Here is a 17,310-nt window from a genome sequence, read left to right as displayed (position 1 = left end):
CACCCTCCTCTCCTCCCTCAGACCCAGGAGTCCAGACACCAACCCCTCCTCCCTTAGACCCAGGGTCTGGCCCCCAATCCCTCCTCCCTCAGACCCAAAGCTCCAGACCCCCAGCCACGTCCTTCATCAGATCCAGGAACCAGGACCCCATCCCCTCCTCTCTCAGACCCAGGAGTGCAGGCCCCCCATCTCCCCTCCCGAAGACCCAGAGATCCAGCCCCCAGCCGTTCCTCCCTCAGTGACCTTCTTTCTGGTTCTGCTGCCTCCTTGCTGCATCACTCTGGCTAGGAAACTGTTCTTCTCGGGCCTCAGGCTCCCTCTCTGATAAAAGGAGACCCTTCTCTTGTTTTCCTGGGAGAGGACAGAACTCCCAGAAAAAGAAGTCTCCTCTTCTTCCAGTCCCTCTTTGTGGCTCTTTCTGTTTCTGTTTCCTCCAGGGACATGGACAGGAGCAGTGGAGGAAACTAGGATGAGGCATCCCCAGCTGCAGGGACAGGGTTAAGGAAGGACAGTCTCCCCCCCCCCCCCCGCCCCGAAGGCCCCACAACTTCCTCCTAGAGGCCGAAGGTGGACATGCAGTCACTGCTGCCCCCCTCTCTCCCTCCCCTCCAGGATTTCTGCAGAATCTTGGAGGCCTCGGTGTTTTCCAGAATGCAGGCTTGTGGGGGAAAGGCCCCCTGGGCTGCCGCTGTCCGGGCCTCATCCAAGGCTTCTGAGTTCCTGGAAGTCCACAGGCAGTCTGCTTCCAGATTTGGGTCTTTGCTGACCCTGGGGCGTCTTGCCTAGGGTCCCACCTGCCTGGGAGCTTCGACTGGCCACTCAGGGATCCCCCCCGCCCCCTGCCAGCAGCTGGGTAGGGGTGGGGGGATCCCAGCGCTGGGCTCTCTTCCAGCCACTTTGCCTTCCTCCCTGTTCCTCTCCCCTCCTTCCACCTCCTCTCCCCTCCCTGTTCCTTCTACTTCTCTCCTTTTCCTCCTCTTCTTTGTCTTTCCTCTCTCCACTTCCTTTTCTGTCTTCCATCAGGATCTCACTCATTCATCTGACACATACTTATTGAACCCCTACTATGTACCAGGCACAGGTCCAGATCCCAGTGGAGCGGAGTCATGACCAAAACAGGCAAAGCCCACCCTGTATGGATGGAGCTTGCGTTCTAACAAGGGAGATGCACATTATACGAGAAAGGCAATAAACGGGCAACTTACACTTTATGCAGGAAGGTGGAAACTGCTCTGACAAATGGGAAAGAGCTGAGGGAGGTAGAGGGGAACAGGAGTCCTGGGGGGGTGGGCAGGCTTCCAGATTAGGGTGGTTGGGTAAGCCAGCCTCCCTCTTCCCTTCTTCCTCCTTCATTTCCTTCTTTCATTCCTCCTCTCTCTCCATCCTTCCACCCTCCCTCTCTGTTTCTCTCCCTTCCTTCTCCCTCCCTCCTCTCTCTCTCCCTCTCTTCACTCTTCCAAAGCTCTTCCTTCCCACCCAGGACACGCTGCAGATTCCCACCCAGACACATCTGCCTGGACTCAAGTATTTAACAAAACACCACAAGTTCCTCGCCTTACTTCTCCGGGGCCCTTGCTCTCCCTCATTCCGCAGGACACAATCACTGAGAAGTGTACCTGCCTGGAAATGAGGCAAATGTAGGCAGAAGGAGCTCGGATGAAAGGCAGTGAGCGGCCTCTCAGTCTCCTTGCTCGTCAGGCTTCGCAGGGAGCTCTGCCCAACCTCACGCTGCTCTTCCCTCTTCCTCCAGCCCCACAGCTACTGCCGGCGTCCCAGCTCAGACTGGCTCAGAGGAGACCCTGATCTAACCCCACTCACACACCCCTGCCTGCCCTTAAGTCCCGGTCTCTCCATCCAGTTTGTCCCTCACAGGCACCCAGAGCCGCAACCCCCCCCAGTCTGCTCCCAGCCCTCCCATAGCTCTCCAGCACCCCACCCCCAGACCAAATCGCAGCCCCTGAATCTGCCAATCGAAACCCTGCATGCAGTGAACCCAGCTATGCACCCAACCCCCACCCCCCGTGCTTTGCCCTCTGTGCTCTACAACATCAACCCACCTGTATTTTGCGGACTGACCAGCACATTTCTTGCCTTGCATGCCCTTCCTACTCCACTTTCTGTCCCCCAGCCCCACCCCCACCCTTACCTTGGCTAACTCCTCATTAGTCAGGACTTGCCTCTCCTGGACATCACCTCCTCCAGGAAGCCCACCCTGGTTCTCCAGCTGGGTTGGTGCATCCTCACACTGGTCTTTGATCCTCTGTTTATACAGCTGTCTCCTTGACAAGATGGGCATCTCCACAAGGGCAGGGCCCGGGTCTGAGTCATCTCTGCGTGCCTGGCATCAGGCAGCCAAGATCCTGGCCCACCAGCAGTGCAGGAGATATCCCCACAACGCACAAATGTTCTTTTCCCCTGCCTTTTCTCCACTCCTGCCTTATTATCTCCCCAATCTTCACTCCTGCCCTGGTTTTCTGGAAACCAAACCCTGTGGTTTTCTGATGATGACGGAAGTCTTGGGAGGGCCACCGTGTACCCAGGGCAGGGAACAGAGATCAGCCTCCACAGGAGCGGTGTGTTTTGGGAGAGATGGCCGTTAGTTGGGGGAGCAGGGGGTGATCCTGCCAGTACCTCTTGCCTCCTGTGGGAGTGAGTGCCTGGTTTCATCTGTCCTTGTCTTGACTACTGCCAGCCTTGGTCATCTCTGCCTGCAAGGAATTCTGGGCGACTGGACATGTGAATCTGAGGGAAGAGGGGGCTGGGAGCTTGGACTTCTGGGAGGGAGGAAGGGGCTGGGGGTCTGGACTGCTGGGTCTGAGGGAAAAGGGAGCTGGGGCCAGGACTCCTGGATGCTGGAAGTGGAAACCACTGGGGTTTAAAGTCCTGGTCCTTCCTGCTTCATCCACACTCTGGTTTTAGAAACATCTGGTTTTATACAGCTGCTCCACCCGGGCAGGGTGCGGTGGGGGCTGGGCAACCAAATGCCCGTCTTCTGAGTGGAGCCTGGACTGCCCCCACCCCCACTCTGGGGTAGAGGAATCTCCCTCCCCTCCGGTTCTGGGCTCAGCTCCCACCGGGGGATCCATCATCCTGACACAGCCAGACACCAGGCGGACAGGCTGCTGGTCACAGCGTCAGAGACGCGCCCCGCCCTGGTGAGGTGGGCGGGGTGCCTCTCACTTCGGCCCTGAACTGGCCTTCTCCCCGACGGCCAGGCTCAGGCCAGGCCCAACCTAGTGATGGGCCCACACAGCCTGACTCCCCGGGGAAACCCAGGGAGTGAGGACTTGGTGTCCTGCAGGGTAAAGCTCCAGGAGAGTCTGGATGAGATGGTGCAGCAGGAGGGAGAAAGGAGGACTTAGAGACAGAAAACACAGTCAGAGAGAAGCAGGGAATGAGGGAAAGAGAAAGAGAGAGATTGAGTCAGAAAAACACATACAGGGGCGCCTGGGTGCCTCAGTGGGTTAAAGCCTCTGCCTTCGGCTCAGGTCATGATCCCAGGGTCCTAGGATCAGAGCCCTGCATTGGGCTCCCTGCTCAGCAGGGAGCCTGCTCCCCCCCCCCCGCCCACTTGTGATCTCTGTCAGTCAAATAAATAAATAAAATCATTTAAAAAAAAGAGAAAAAAGAAAACACATACAGATGGAGCCTCAGAAGAAGATACACAGAGACTGAGGGAGACAGAGAGAGACAAAGAGAAACAGCCAGAGTGACAAGGTGACAGAGATCTAGAGAGAGTAGGAGGTGGGAATGTACAGCTACAGTCGGAGAAACAGAGGCAGCTATAGAGGGAGAGAGATGGACATCACCAGTTCACCCAAAGAGGAACGGAGAGAAAGAAGTACAGTTTTTGTTATTTGAAATCTTGGAAAAAGAAGGGTATGGAAGCAATGACATTTATCACTGAGACTCCTGGTCCTGAGCGCCTAGGGGCTTAGAGGTTCCAGGACCCCTCTAAGTGAGGCCACTGACACCTTCACTCTCACTCAGGTTCCCAGGGCTCCCTGGGGGCGGCTGACCCACAACTCTGTGGGTTCACCCCGGAGCCCCTGGGCGACAAATCCCAGTGCCCAGCCCCCTCCCCGGGCCCTGGCACACGCGCACACGCTCGCACGCGCACACATGCAGACCCACAAGCACTCACAGCTCCTTCCAGACAGCGGGCCTCACAGCCAGTGCGCGCGGCCACACCCACAACCACGCACGTGTGCGCACTTTCTCGTCCCCGGGGCTTCGAGGGGAGCGGCTGGGATGCGGGAGGGAGGCCGAGAAATCGGGCAGACGGGAGGAAAGACGGGGGATGGGGGGTAGAAAGCGAGGGAGAGGAGCGCAGAAGTGGAGAGACACAAGAGGGGGAAAGACAGCAGAGAGCAGAGAAGGCGGCCTTGGAGGGCAGGGAAGGACGAGACGGAGGCCCTGGGAAGGGAGGCCGTGGGGCGCGGGGGTGCGGGCAGTGGCGGGAAGCGGGTGGAGCTGCCCGGCTCGTCCGTGACCTCAGAGCCCCTGGCCCAGCTCCTCCCTGACGTCAGCCCTCCTCCGCCCCCGCCCGCGTCGGTCTTCAAATGACCCCGGGGCTCCCCAGCCACAGCGAGACCCGGGAGCGAGCAGGAGAGAAGCGCCCGCGGGACCCGCAGCGATGACACAGGTGCGTGCGGCCCTGCGGGGACTTTGGCACCTGTGTGACCACGTGGGGGGTGGGGGAGGCGCAGCGCGCTCCTGTGCGTGACGGCGACCGTGGGACAGTGACCCCGTCGGAGCGTTCGGGTTCCATCCCCTTGTGAAGGTGGCTATCCCGTCTGTAGTGTGTGAGATGGGACAAGTCGTTGCGAACCCGCTGTGTCTGCGTGCGGGGTGCGGGTGGGCGGCGCAGAGCTATATTTGCTTGACACGTGGACCGCATTTCTACTTTTTATGTGTTCAATGACTATTAAGTTGAACCAAAAGAAATCGCGGCTATCTGGTCACTTTTGCTCTTTCAAAATGGCCATTTCATAGGGCTCAACCTTAACCGTTACTAATCTTCTGAAGCTCTGTCCCTTTGCTCCCACCCGGACACACAGTGCCTGTGTGTTTGTTGCTCTGTGGGTATCTGTTCCTGGTTTAGCTCCTTCCTGCCCAAAGGCCCCTATTCTCAAGTTCACCTGTGTGGTTGTTGGTGAGGGTCTCAGGATGGCTAAGTTCTAAGAGCAGGTGTCTGGGGTTATTTCTAGAACATGAATGTCTTCCTATGTGGGCACATTCTGTGTGTCTCTTGTCACGTGTGAATATATGTGAGGGGCTGTGTGTCCACAGCAGATACAGGTGTGTTTCTGAGTGTTGGCATTAGAGCCCTCCAGTGGACACAGATCTCAGCCATCCCCAGCACAAACTGGGCCACACGGAGAAAGTCAGACCGGGACCAGGTTTGGAGCAAAAGGACAGAGAAGGAGAATTCCAGAAGTACTAATAATGTAATTATTAATACTGAATGATTACTAGGCTAAAAGCTCTACCTATAGAAGCTAAAAGCCATGTCCTATAGAAACAGCATGTGAGCCACATACATGATTTGAAATATTTTAGTAGCCGCATTTTTAAAAGTAAAAAGAAAAAGGTGAACTTAATTTCAGTAATATATTTTATATAACCCGATGTATCAGGGGCCATCAGACATTTTCCATATAAAGCTAGATGGTCAATATTTGAGGTTTTTGCGTGTCATATGATCTCCACTGCAACTACTCAACTTTGGTGTAGGGTAAATCAGCCATAGACAATATGTAAACAGAGGAGCGTGGCACACAGCCACGCTTGATTTAAAGATGCTGAAATATGAATTTCGTGTAATTTTCACATGCCACAAAATACTATTCTTTTGACTTTTTTCACCCATTTAAAAGTGTAAACACTAGGGATGTCCAACTGGCTCAGTTGGTAGAGGATATGATTTTTTTTTCTAAGATTTTTAAAAATTTATTTGACACAGAGAGAGAGAGAGTATAAGCAGGGGGAGCAGCAGGCAGAGGGAGAGGGAGAAGCAGACTCCCTGCTGAACAGGGAACCCCATGTGGGGCTTGATTCCAGGACCCTGGAATTGAGACCTGAGCCAAAGGCGGATGCTTAACCAGCTGAACCACCCAGGTGTTCCTGAGCATGTGTTTCTTGATCTCAGGGTTGTAAGTTCAAGCCCCACATTGAGTGTAGAGGTTACTTTAAAAATAAAATCTTGGGGCACCTGGGTGCCTCAGTGGGTTAAGCCTCTGCCTTCAGCTCGGGTCATGATCTCGGGGTCCTGGGATCGAGCCCCGCATCGGGCTCTCTGCTCAGCGGGAAGCCTGCTTCCCCCTCTCCCTCTGCCTGCCTCTCTGCCTACTTGTGATCTCTCTCTCTGTCAAATAAATAAATAAAATCTTAAACAACAACAACAACACCTAAAAACTAGTCTTAGCTTGCAGGGTTGTAGTGAAGAGGGTAGCAGGCATTTGGCCCGAGGGCTGTAGGGTGCCGAACCCTGCTACCTCTCAGAAATAGGATTTCATGAATAGACGCATCAGACTGTATTTGCTATAACATAACATAAAACTTCATAGCAAGATTTAAAAAGCTATCATTTCAGCATGTAACCAATGCAAAAATATGAGCAAGACATTTTCCTCTCTTTTTTTCAAATGGAGCCTTCAGAATTCAGATGTGTGCACATTTTTGTGCTACTCTATAATTTTTTAAAAGATTTTATTTATTTATTTATTTGACAGAGAGAGATCACAAGTAGGCAGAGAGGCAGGGTGTGGGGGGGGAAAGCAGGCTCCCTGCTGAAGAGAGAGCCCGATGCAGGGCTCGATTCCAGGACCCTGAGATCACGACCTGAGCTTAAAGGCAGAGGTTTTAACCCACGGAGCCACCCAGGCGCCCCAGATACTGTATTTTCATTGGAGACACTTGATTTGCATTTAGAGTTCATAAAATTTACTGATAAAAAAGAAGCTTCCTACACCCTACTTGTTTCAAACATACTTAAGAGGTTTCCAATAATTGAATCAATTAATTTAACTTAAATAAAATTAAAAATTCAGTTCCTCGGTCATACTGGCTGCTTTTCAAGGACTCAGTAGCCACATGTGGCTGGTGACGCCTGTATTGGACGGCACAAATCTGTACCCTCATGACTCATGTAACTCATAAAAAAGCCCATGAGATGGGCGCTGGTGACACAGGATTTTAGAGGACGATGGAGCCAAAACTGCCTTAATGGCCTTGGGCAAGAGCATCACCACCCTGTGCTTCAGTTTCCTTATATGTAATAGGAGCGAGTAACAGTAACGACCACACTTGGAGCAGTACTCGGCGTGTAGAATGGGGCTAAATCCCCATTTTACAAGACAAGAAAATGGAGGCAACCCCTCTCTCTGATTCTGAACTCTTCCCGAAACATGTACTGGGCACTTGGCCCTGTTGGAAACCTAAGCAGTGAAGGAGAATGTGGTCATGCCTTTGGGAAGTCAAAGAAAATACTCCTCCACGTGTGAGCTTCATGACCTTGAGCAAGCCACTTTTTCTGGCTAATCAGTCCCCAGTTTTACTAAGTATATGGTGGCAGTAAACATTATCTGCCATTCCCCCCCCACCCCACCCCTGCCCAGCTCTCCCGAGGAATAAAGCCAGTATATAAGCTGGTGGTTCAATGATCAGATTCTTGGGTTCAAATCCTGGCTTCTCGGTGATCCAGGTGTGACCTTGGGTAGGCTGCTCCACCTCTCTCTGACTCAGTTGCCTCCTTTGTAAAATGGGGATGACAGTACCTACCTCATAGGGCTGTCATGAGGATTAAAATAACTTGGTTTCTATAAAAACTTATGGCAGCATCTGGTACCTACCATATTGCATTACTTTTAAGACGATGATGATGATCTCAACACTAAGGAACCTTTCATTGTGAGATGAGTGACTATTTTATGTGTCACCAAGAAGCGGGAGAGGAGGAGAGCCCCTGTTAATGAAACTGTGACATTCCGTTGAGTATAATCCTCACGGATTTTTAACACGGAGCTGTTTAAAATGTGTGTGTGTGCGTGTGTATTAGAATCAATATAATCAGGCATTGAGCTTTGCTCCCTATTTGCCACAATTATTTTCATTAGTAAAAATAACTTTGCAGTACTCGGAGATCTTTACAAAAAGGGGATGTTGTATTGGCTTGGGGGAAAAAAACCTGTAGGTTTTTCCTTCCCTGTCCAAGAGGATTTCAGGACTCTTTCCCCTTGCTATCCCCTCTCTCTGCTCCCAGCAGGACGTGCCCAAGCCCACCCGGGCCGCCCGCCACTGCTCAGGCCTGGCCCGGCGGGTGCTGACTATCACCTTCGCGCTGCTCATCTTGGGCCTCATGACCTGGGCCTACGCCGCCGGGGTGCCGCTGGCCTCCGATCGCTACGGCCTCCTGGCCTTCGGTCTCTACGGGGCCTTCCTCTCCGCGCACCTGGTGGCGCAGAGCCTCTTCGCGTACCTGGAGCACCGGCGGGTGGCGGCGGCGGCGCGGCGGGCGGCGGCGCGGGGGCCCCTGGACGCGGCGGCGGCGCGCAGCGTGGCGCTGACCATCTCGGCGTACCAGGAGGACCCGGTGTACCTGCGCCAGTGCCTGGCGTCCGCGCGCGCCCTGCAGTACCCGCGCGCGCGGCTGCGCGTCCTCATGGTGGTGGACGGCAACCGCGCCGAGGACCTCTACATGGTGGACATGTTCCGCGAGGTCTTCGCCGACGAGGACCCCGCCACCTACGTGTGGGACGGCAACTACCACCAGCCCTGGGAACCCGCGGCGGCGGGCGCTGCAGGCGCGGGCGCCTACCGGGAGGTGGAGGCCGAGGACCCCGGGCGGCTGGCGGTGGAGGCGCTGGTGAGGACGCACAGGTGCGTGTGCGTGGCGCAGCGCTGGGGCGGCAAGCGCGAGGTCATGTACACGGCCTTCAAGGCGCTCGGCGACTCCGTGGACTACGTGCAGGTGAGTGACAGGGGCCTGCGCCCCACCGTGGCCCTGACGCTCGGAATCCGTCTTCTCTTAGGAGTCTTCCTTCAGGGCAGAGATTGGCATGGACCTGCTTCTAACTCCCTTTGTTTATCCAGCCGTTCGGTGTAGGGATCCTTTCGGTCACTGGTCGCACATTCCTTCGTAGATTCCTCTGTCCCTCCATCCAGCAAGGAGACGTTTGCTTCCTTCGTGTAGCGATTCACTAATTCCTCTCTTTCTTCATTCATTCATTCTCTTCCGTTTACTCCTACTCATACAGTTTTTAAAAATTGTAGTTGTCGGGGCGCCTGGGTGGCTCAGTGGGTTAAGCCTCTGCCTTCGGCTCGGGTCGTGATTCCAGGGTCCTGGGATCGAGCCCCGCATCGGGCTCTCTGCTCTGCAGGGAGCCTGCTTCGTCCTCTCTCTCTCTGCTTCTCTGCCTACTTGTGATCTCTGTCTGTCAAAATAAATAAATAAAATCTTAAAAAGAAAATTGTAGTTGTCTTCACTCCTCCCTTCTTACATCCATGTCTCCAATATGGAAGCCATTCGTTTATTTTATTCACTCATTTACCTGCTGGATGCAGACTCTTTCCTTCCCTCGTTCACCCATGCCTCTATCCAGTCATCCACTCGATCTAAAGATTTATTCATTTATCCATCCAAGGTAGAAATCATTCATTGCTTTATTTATTCACCCCTTCAGTGTGGAGGTTTCTTCCTGTCTTCATCCACTGTAGAAATTCATTCAGTAAAGCACTGCATTAATTTTCAACTACTGCCTAACAGATGACCACAAATTTGGCAGCTTGAAACAAAACACTTATTATCTCTTAGTTTCCAGGAATCTGGAGTCTGGGCAAAGCTTCACTGGTTCCTCTGTTCGGGTACCATCAGGCTCGGATCATGATGTCAGCTGGAGCTGGGTCTTATCTCAGGCTCAGGGGCCTCTTCCAAGCTCATTGTTTGTGGGCAGAATTCATTTTCTTGCAGCCATAAAACAGCTCCTTCCAGACCAGCAAGAGAAAGTCTCTGACTTCTAGACCTTCTTTCAAAGGGCTCACCTGATTAGGTCAGACCCACCCAGGAACTCTCAATAGATTAGGCAACTTCATCGCCTTGCAAAACTCCTTTACTATTTGTATATAAGGCCATATAATCATGGGGGTTATGTGCCATCACTTTTGCCATATCTATGGGTTAGAAGCAAGTTACAGGTCGCACCGACATGCCAGAGGAGGGTGTGATACAAGGGTACGGGTCTTAGGGAGGTCCTCCTGAAGTGTGATTAGACATTGAAGATGACTACGAAATTTAAATTATGTTCGGATTGGGTGCAGATTGTCCTAGCAGTTCCCCACTCTTTGGTCCTCTCTCCTCAAGCACCAACCCTGGGAAGGGAATTGGCCTGATCCTGGCCCCTTCCACCCCACAGGTCTGTGACTCGGACACAAGGCTGGACCCCATGGCACTGCTGGAGCTGGTGCGGGTGCTGGATGAAGACCCCCGGGTAGGGGCTGTTGGGGGGGACGTGCGGATCCTTAACCCCCTGGACTCCTGGGTCAGCTTCCTAAGCAGCCTCCGGTACTGGGTGGCCTTCAACGTGGAGCGGGCTTGTCAGAGCTACTTCCATTGTGTGTCCTGCATCAGCGGTCCCCTAGGTGAGCAGGGGTGGGGCTTGGGAGGGCCATGGATAGAGCGGAGGGGACGAGAGGGAGCCAGAACAGCCTGAGGATGTGATTGAGATTGGGGACAAAGATGGGGCTGCAACAAAGCTTTGGGATAGGGATAAGACTGGAAGTTGGAGATGGGATGGTGTCTCGTGGGGTTGGAGAAAGGGTGTGGATAGAGATAGGGAATGGGGAAAGGTTTGGGGGAGTGAATGGGATGGAATTAGACTCAAGGACAGGGTTGGGGCCAAGTTTGGGGTTGGTGAAGGGTTTGTGGATAGGGGTGGGTAGGGGCTCGGGCTGAGAATGGATATGGGGTTGGGGATGGAGTTGGGGTGGTTTTGCTGTCAAAGTGGGTGTGGGTGTAGGTCAGGGACAGGATTGGGGCACATTTGGGATGGCTATGGAGTTGAAGAAAGATTGGTGTTGAGTAGGGAATTGGGGCTGGAGTTGTTGCTGGGGCCAGGGCTGAGGACAGGATTGAGCTGGTTGAGGATGGGGGCGGAATTGGAGGTGAGTTGGGCAGGAGATAGGACTAGGGACAGTACTGGTGACAGCAGGGGCTGACGCTCCTACACTCCCCGCCCCCACCTAGGCCTATACAGGAACAACCTCCTGCAGCAGTTCCTTGAGGCCTGGTACAACCAGAAATTCCTGGGCACCCACTGCACCTTCGGGGACGACCGGCACCTCACCAACCGCATGCTCAGCATGGGCTATGCCACCAAGTAAGCCAGGTGCTCAGGTAGCGGGGGTGTGTGGAGGCCATTGACTCTGCGCGTGTGTTGGGAATTCTCCAAACCCAAAGTATCTTGCGGGACAGTGGGCTCTCCCAAGTGAGACAGGAAGGGAGGTTGGAAGATACCGGAAGGGGCAGGGGTGCCATTACATTGATCGTGTGACCCAGCAAGGCAAGGAGGGGGTGGGGCAATTGCACCTAGAAGACAGGACTCGAGATGGGGCAGGATGGCTCTACCCCAGCAGCTCCAATCACTCCAAGTGCGGTGGGAAGGGAAAGGGCGTGGGATCTAGCAAGAGTGTGAGCGAGAAGAATCAGGAAGAGCTGAAATTCAGTGAGACTTGGGGAGTATGGGTTCGACCACGAGTTCGGGGGAAGGAGATTTCTACAAAGCTAGACCCCATGAAAGGGCCAGAGAGAACTTGGGGGTACACCAAGGGAACCCATGCATTCATTCACAAGGCAAGCATTCATTACAATGTGTTTTTGTTTATTTAAGTAATCTCTACATCCAATGTGGGGCTTGAACTTAGGACCCCAAGATCAAGAACAGCACTCTCTTCCCACGGAGCCAGCCAGGCACCCCTCATGTTTTAAGCTCCGAGGAGGCAGCAGCTGACAGGAGACAGGAACTCATGCTTACGCCTACTGGGGAGACAGTGACTAAGCAGAACCTGTAGCAGGCTGGCTAATGGGGCTGGATAACCGATGTGCCGGAAAAAGGGCTTAGAGAGTCTGAGAGCAGGGGATGAAATGTTAACCAGGATGCCCTCGGAAGAGAAGGGATGGAGGCTGGAAAGGGTGCGGCTGGAGCCCTAGCAAGGGGGAGAGCCTCAGGGGAGGAGGACAGAGTGGTAATGGGGTGTACTCAATAGAGGCTTATGGGCCACCCAAGAACTCTGAATGAAGATGAGGGAGCCATGGGAGGGCTCTGGGCAGAGGGGTGATGTGTTGTTTTAACAGGATCCCTCTAGCTGTTTTGAGTACAGACTGCAGGAAACAAGGACAGGGGAGGGAGGCTACTGAGGACGCCAGACAGCACAGGGGAAGGAGATGCGACGGTTGTCAAGTAATACCCATGGGGACAGAGTAGTTTGACACCTTCTACCAAACTTGACTGTCCGTGGCCACCTGATGACGGTCCATAAACAGGATCTTAGCCTTGGGCGGGCTTAGCTGCCAATCGGGTGGGGCTTGACCAGGGTGTCCGCTGTGGCCACGGGAAGGGCTTGATGGGTCCCTTGAGCCCCAACACATGGCCGCCTCCAAGGAGGAACATCGCCTGGCTTGTCCGCCGCCAGGGCCCTGCCAATAAGAGTGAGCACTGGAGTCTTCGTAATCAGTTAGTGATAGCATTAGTAATAGGTCAGTAACTGTAATAACATTAGTAACTGTCGTCGTGGTATTAGTCATCAGGCAAACAGTAGTAGTTGCTAATACTTATTGAGCAAGTACAACGGACTTGCCCTTGGCGTGTAATCCTGATCTGGGGCTCACCGCAGCCCTATTAGGTAGGAATCCTTGTCCATCCCATTTGACTTCTGAGCAGAACAGGAGGCCCAGGGAGGTCAAGAAAGCTTGCAACCCTGGGGCAGTTGGGCTGGCGCTGACCCCGGTGCTGGCCTCAGGGACGGTGGCGCTGATGGCCTGACCTGTCCCCTCTCACGCAGGTACACCTCCCGCTCCCGCTGCTACTCCGAGACCCCCTCGTCCTTCCTGCGCTGGCTGAGCCAGCAGACACGCTGGTCCAAGTCCTACTTCCGCGAGTGGCTCTACAACGCGCTCTGGTGGCACCGGCACCACGCGTGGATGACCTACGAGGCGGTGGTCTCGGGCCTCTTCCCCTTCTTCGTGGCAGCCACCGTGCTGCGGCTCTTCTACGCGGGCCGCCCGTGGGCGCTGCTGTGGGTGCTGCTGTGCGTGCAGGGCGTGGCGCTGGCCAAGGCGGCCTTCGCGGCCTGGCTGCGGGGCTGCCCGCGCATGGTGCTGCTCTCGCTCTACGCGCCGCTCTACATGGGCGGCCTCCTGCCCGCCAAGTTCCTGGCGCTGGCCACCATGAACCAGAGCGGCTGGGGCACCTCCGGCCGGCGCAAGCTGGCCGCCAACTACGTGCCCCTGCTGCCGCTGGCCCTCTGGGCCCTGCTGCTGCTCGGGGGCCTGGTCCGCAGCGTGGTGCACGAGGCCCGGGCCGACTGGAGCGGCCCTTCCCGCGCCGCCGAGGCGCACCACCTGGCAGCAGGGGCCGGCGCCTACGTGGGGTACTGGGCGGTCATGCTGACGCTCTACTGGGTGGGCGTGCGGAGGCTGTGCCGGCGGCGGTCGGGGGGCTACCGGATCCAGGTGTGAGTCCAGGTGTGCGGGCTGCTCGCCCGAGGGACTTAAGGGGAAGCGAGAGGACACCAGCAGGGGCCCTGGGGAGCCACGGACTTGCTGGGTGATTCTCTGGGCCTTGGTTTCCCTCCTCTGTGAAGCGAGGGGGTCGACCCAAGATTCTTCAGCCTGGACTATTTTGGGGCTGGGACTTCAGGGTCTCTGGGGAGGGGTATTTATTGATCAGGGCGTGGATTTTTAGGAGTGGGAGGACAAGGGTCCCCACATGCTGTCCTGGGGCCTCCTTCCTCCCTGTTGTTATTTAATATCCATTTGTACTGTGTGATTAGGATGTAATAAATAATTTTATTTATTTTCTTCTGGGTCTCCACCCCCCTTTTTTTTGAGAACTGAAGGGCTACAGGGTTGAAGGCTGGGGACTCGTGGCTCTGTCTTGGGGGCAAGCTGTCTGAATGGAGACAGGCTCCTTCTTCAGGAAACAGGGCTAATAATCCATGGGTCAGAGTTGTGAGGGCGAAATTTCTCAACTTTTCATCACAGGTACTTATGGAGTGCCTGCTATGCGGGAACACAGTTAGGTGACGCGGAGGACATTTTCTTGGTCTGTCCACTTGGCTACTCTCTAAGAAAAGTTAAGTCATACGTTGTGTCCTCAAACCCCTAGCACCTCACCCTTAGCTTGCTTCCCATCTCACTGATCTTCCCAGTGATCTGTGTCTGTGCCCACAAAGGCCACCTACCCCCACTCCTGAGGGCCAGCTGTCTGCTTCAATGCCAACCGCTTCCACCGGGGCACTGGACCTCATGCCCTCGGGTCCACTCAAAGATCTCACGCCTTCCGTTCTTCCCAGGTCATCAGTTCTTCCCTCCCCATGAGTCTTTCCCATCAGCATTCAAATGTGATGTCACTCTGATTTTTAAATACATTTTAAAAATATGTTTGCTTATTTATTTGGTAGGGTGAGCGGTGAGGGAGCACAAGCATTGGGAGTGGCAGAGGGGGAAGCAGGCTCCCCGCTGAGCAGGGAGTCCATTGCGGGGCTCCATCCCAGGACCCCAATATCATGACCTAAGCCGAAGGCAGACGCTTTACCGACTGAGCCACCCAGGTGCCCCCCACTCTGATTTTTAAGATTCCCTGTCTTGACCTATTTCCTCCTAAGCTACAGTCTCATTTTTTAAAGATAACCTCTACCCGCAATGGGGCTCAAATTCACAACCCTGAGATCAAGATCTTTTGCATGCTCTACTGACTGAGCCAGCTGGGCGCCCCACACCGTCTCATTTCTAACAGCAAAACTCCTTGAGAGCTGTTTACATTTGTCTCCAATTTCTCTCCCACAAAGTTCAGCCTTGTCAAGTGTGTAATTCAGTGGTTTTTAGTAAGTTTATAGACTTGTGCAATCATTACTGTAATCTCATTTTAGAACATTTTCGTCACCCAAAAAGGAACCCCATACCCACAGGCAGTTCCTTGCATTCCCTCGCCCTGAAACCACCTTGATGCCCTAGACACCCATAATCTACTCTGTCTCTACAGATTTGCATGTATCATTGGCTCATTCCTTTTTATTGCCAAATAATATCCCACCACAGGGATGTGTCACATTTGGTTTATCCATTTATCAGTTGACTGACATTTGGGATGTTTCTGGTTTGGGGCCATTGTGAATAAGGCTGTGAACATTCACATACAAGTTTTTGTGTGAACACGGGTTAAGTTCTCCTCAGGGGGATTCTCAAGGAGTGGAGTTGCTGAGTCATGTGGTGAACCTGTTTAATTTATTGAAGTGCCAGATGGCTTCCACAGTGCCTGTACCATTTTACATTCTCACCAGCAAAGGAGGAGGGTTCCAATTTCCCTACATCCTCACCAACATTTGTTATCACCTGACTTTTTTAAAAAAAGATTTATTAGAGACAGCTGAATGGGGTGAGGGGAGAGGGAGAGGGAGAAGCAAACTCTCCGCTAAGCAGGGAGCCCAATGTGGGGCTTGATCCAAGGAACCTGGGACGCTGACCTGAGGCTAAGACAGACAGAGCCACCCAGGCACCCCTCACCTGACTTTTTGATTATAGCCTCCCAGATGGTGTGAAATGGTATCCCACTGGGGTTTTGATTTGCATTTCCCTGATGACAAGTGTGGCCTCCCACTGACTTTTAAACCCATGCCAATCAGATGACTCCCCCACCACTGCTGTATGGAAATGGCTCTGGTCACGTTCATCAGTGATGTCCCCATTGCTAAAACCAGTGGTCAATTCTCAGGCCTCGTCTTTCACCATGTGGCAGCATCTGACCCAGCTGATCCCTCTCCCTGTGAAATGCTGTCTTCACTTGGCTTTGAGAATGCTGCAGCTGCCTGGCTTTCCCCCCGTTTTCCTTCTCAGTTCCTCTTTATAGTTTGGACTGCTTAACTTTGGAGAAACCTCCTCCTACCCACTTCTCTTATCCATCTACACTCATTTCCTCTGTGTAACCAGTGGCATGGCAAGCCAGTGGCATGGCTCTGGATACCTCATTCATGCTCCATGCCTGGAAAGGGGGCTCTGCCGCTTCTATCTTCAGATCAGACCTCACCCCTAAATTCCAGACGCATCTACCCAACTGCCTCCAAGACACTTCCACTTGGGACACCTCTCTTATCAGACCCAACCCCTCATCTGTCCTCCTCTTTCTCCTCCTCAGTCCGCATGAAACCTGCTCTTCCTACAGCAGTAAACGGAACTCTGACACTCTAGCTGCTCAGGCCAAAAATGCTAGAACCACACTGTGCTCAACAGTGGCCCCTACCACACAGGACTGGGTTTTTTTTTTTTTTTTCATTCACTCATTCTTTGATGACATCAATCAACCCCCAAACCATTGACCAAGTATGTACTGAATTCCATGTTTTGCCAGGTTTGCAAATATAGAAATAAGAGGCAGCCCCTGCTTTCCAGCAGCCCTTAGTCAAGTAAACAAAGAGGGTTCCAGAGTTATAACCAGGATGCCCGGACACTTATGACTTTTATTTTCATAGATGAAGGACAATTTAAATTATTAAAGCTATAAGATTATAAATTTAGCTCCTCAGGGGTGTCTGGGGGCGCTCAGTCAGTTAAACATGTGCCTTTGGCTCAGGTCATGATCCTGCAGTCCCGGGATGGAGTCCCAGATCTGGCTCCCTGCTCAGCGGGGAGCCTGTTTCTCCCTCTGCCTCTGCTCCTCCCCCCCTTAAACAAATAAATAAAATCTTCAAAAAAAAAATAAATTTAGCTCCTCAGTGTCACTGGCCACATTTGACCTGCCTCAATACCATAAGTGGCTGGAGGCCACCACAATGGACAGTGCATATCTAGAATATTCCCGTCATGGCAGAGGGTTCTACAGACATTGGCACTGCCATGCCTGTTGACACTTGCCCCTTCTCCTTTCTTCCTCTCATACCCAACACTCTGATCCATCAGCAAACCCCACTGGTTCTACCTTCAGGACAGATCTAGAACCACTGCTCCTCACTGTCACCACTTTGTCCCCGAGCTGCATCTCCTTCCTGGATTAAAGCTGTCCGGATTACCACAGCACCTAACACTGGTTCCTGCTTCCACCC

General features: G+C 53.5%; 1 protein-coding gene across 1 annotated transcript; it reads left to right on the top strand.

Annotated features, from left to right (window-relative positions):
- The first annotated feature begins 4,422 nt into the window (after positions 1–4,422).
- On the top strand, positions 4,423–14,094 carry HAS1 (hyaluronan synthase 1). Its single transcript, XM_032839410.1, has 5 exons — positions 4,423–4,645; positions 8,267–8,971; positions 10,413–10,638; positions 11,243–11,375; positions 13,057–14,094. Exons 1-5 carry the CDS (start codon positions 4,637–4,639, stop codon positions 13,730–13,732), a joined length of 1,749 nt encoding a protein of 582 aa, XP_032695301.1. The 5' UTR covers positions 4,423–4,636; the 3' UTR covers positions 13,733–14,094.
- Positions 14,095–17,310: the final 3,216 nt, after the last annotated feature.

The sequence above is a fragment of the Lontra canadensis genome, unplaced genomic scaffold, assembly GCF_010015895.1.
Source record: "Lontra canadensis isolate GAN:19392208 unplaced genomic scaffold, GSC_riverotter_1.0 scaffold107, whole genome shotgun sequence".
Lineage (NCBI taxonomy): Eukaryota > Metazoa > Chordata > Mammalia > Carnivora > Mustelidae > Lontra > Lontra canadensis.
This window is presented reverse-complemented; position numbering and strand designations above follow the sequence as displayed.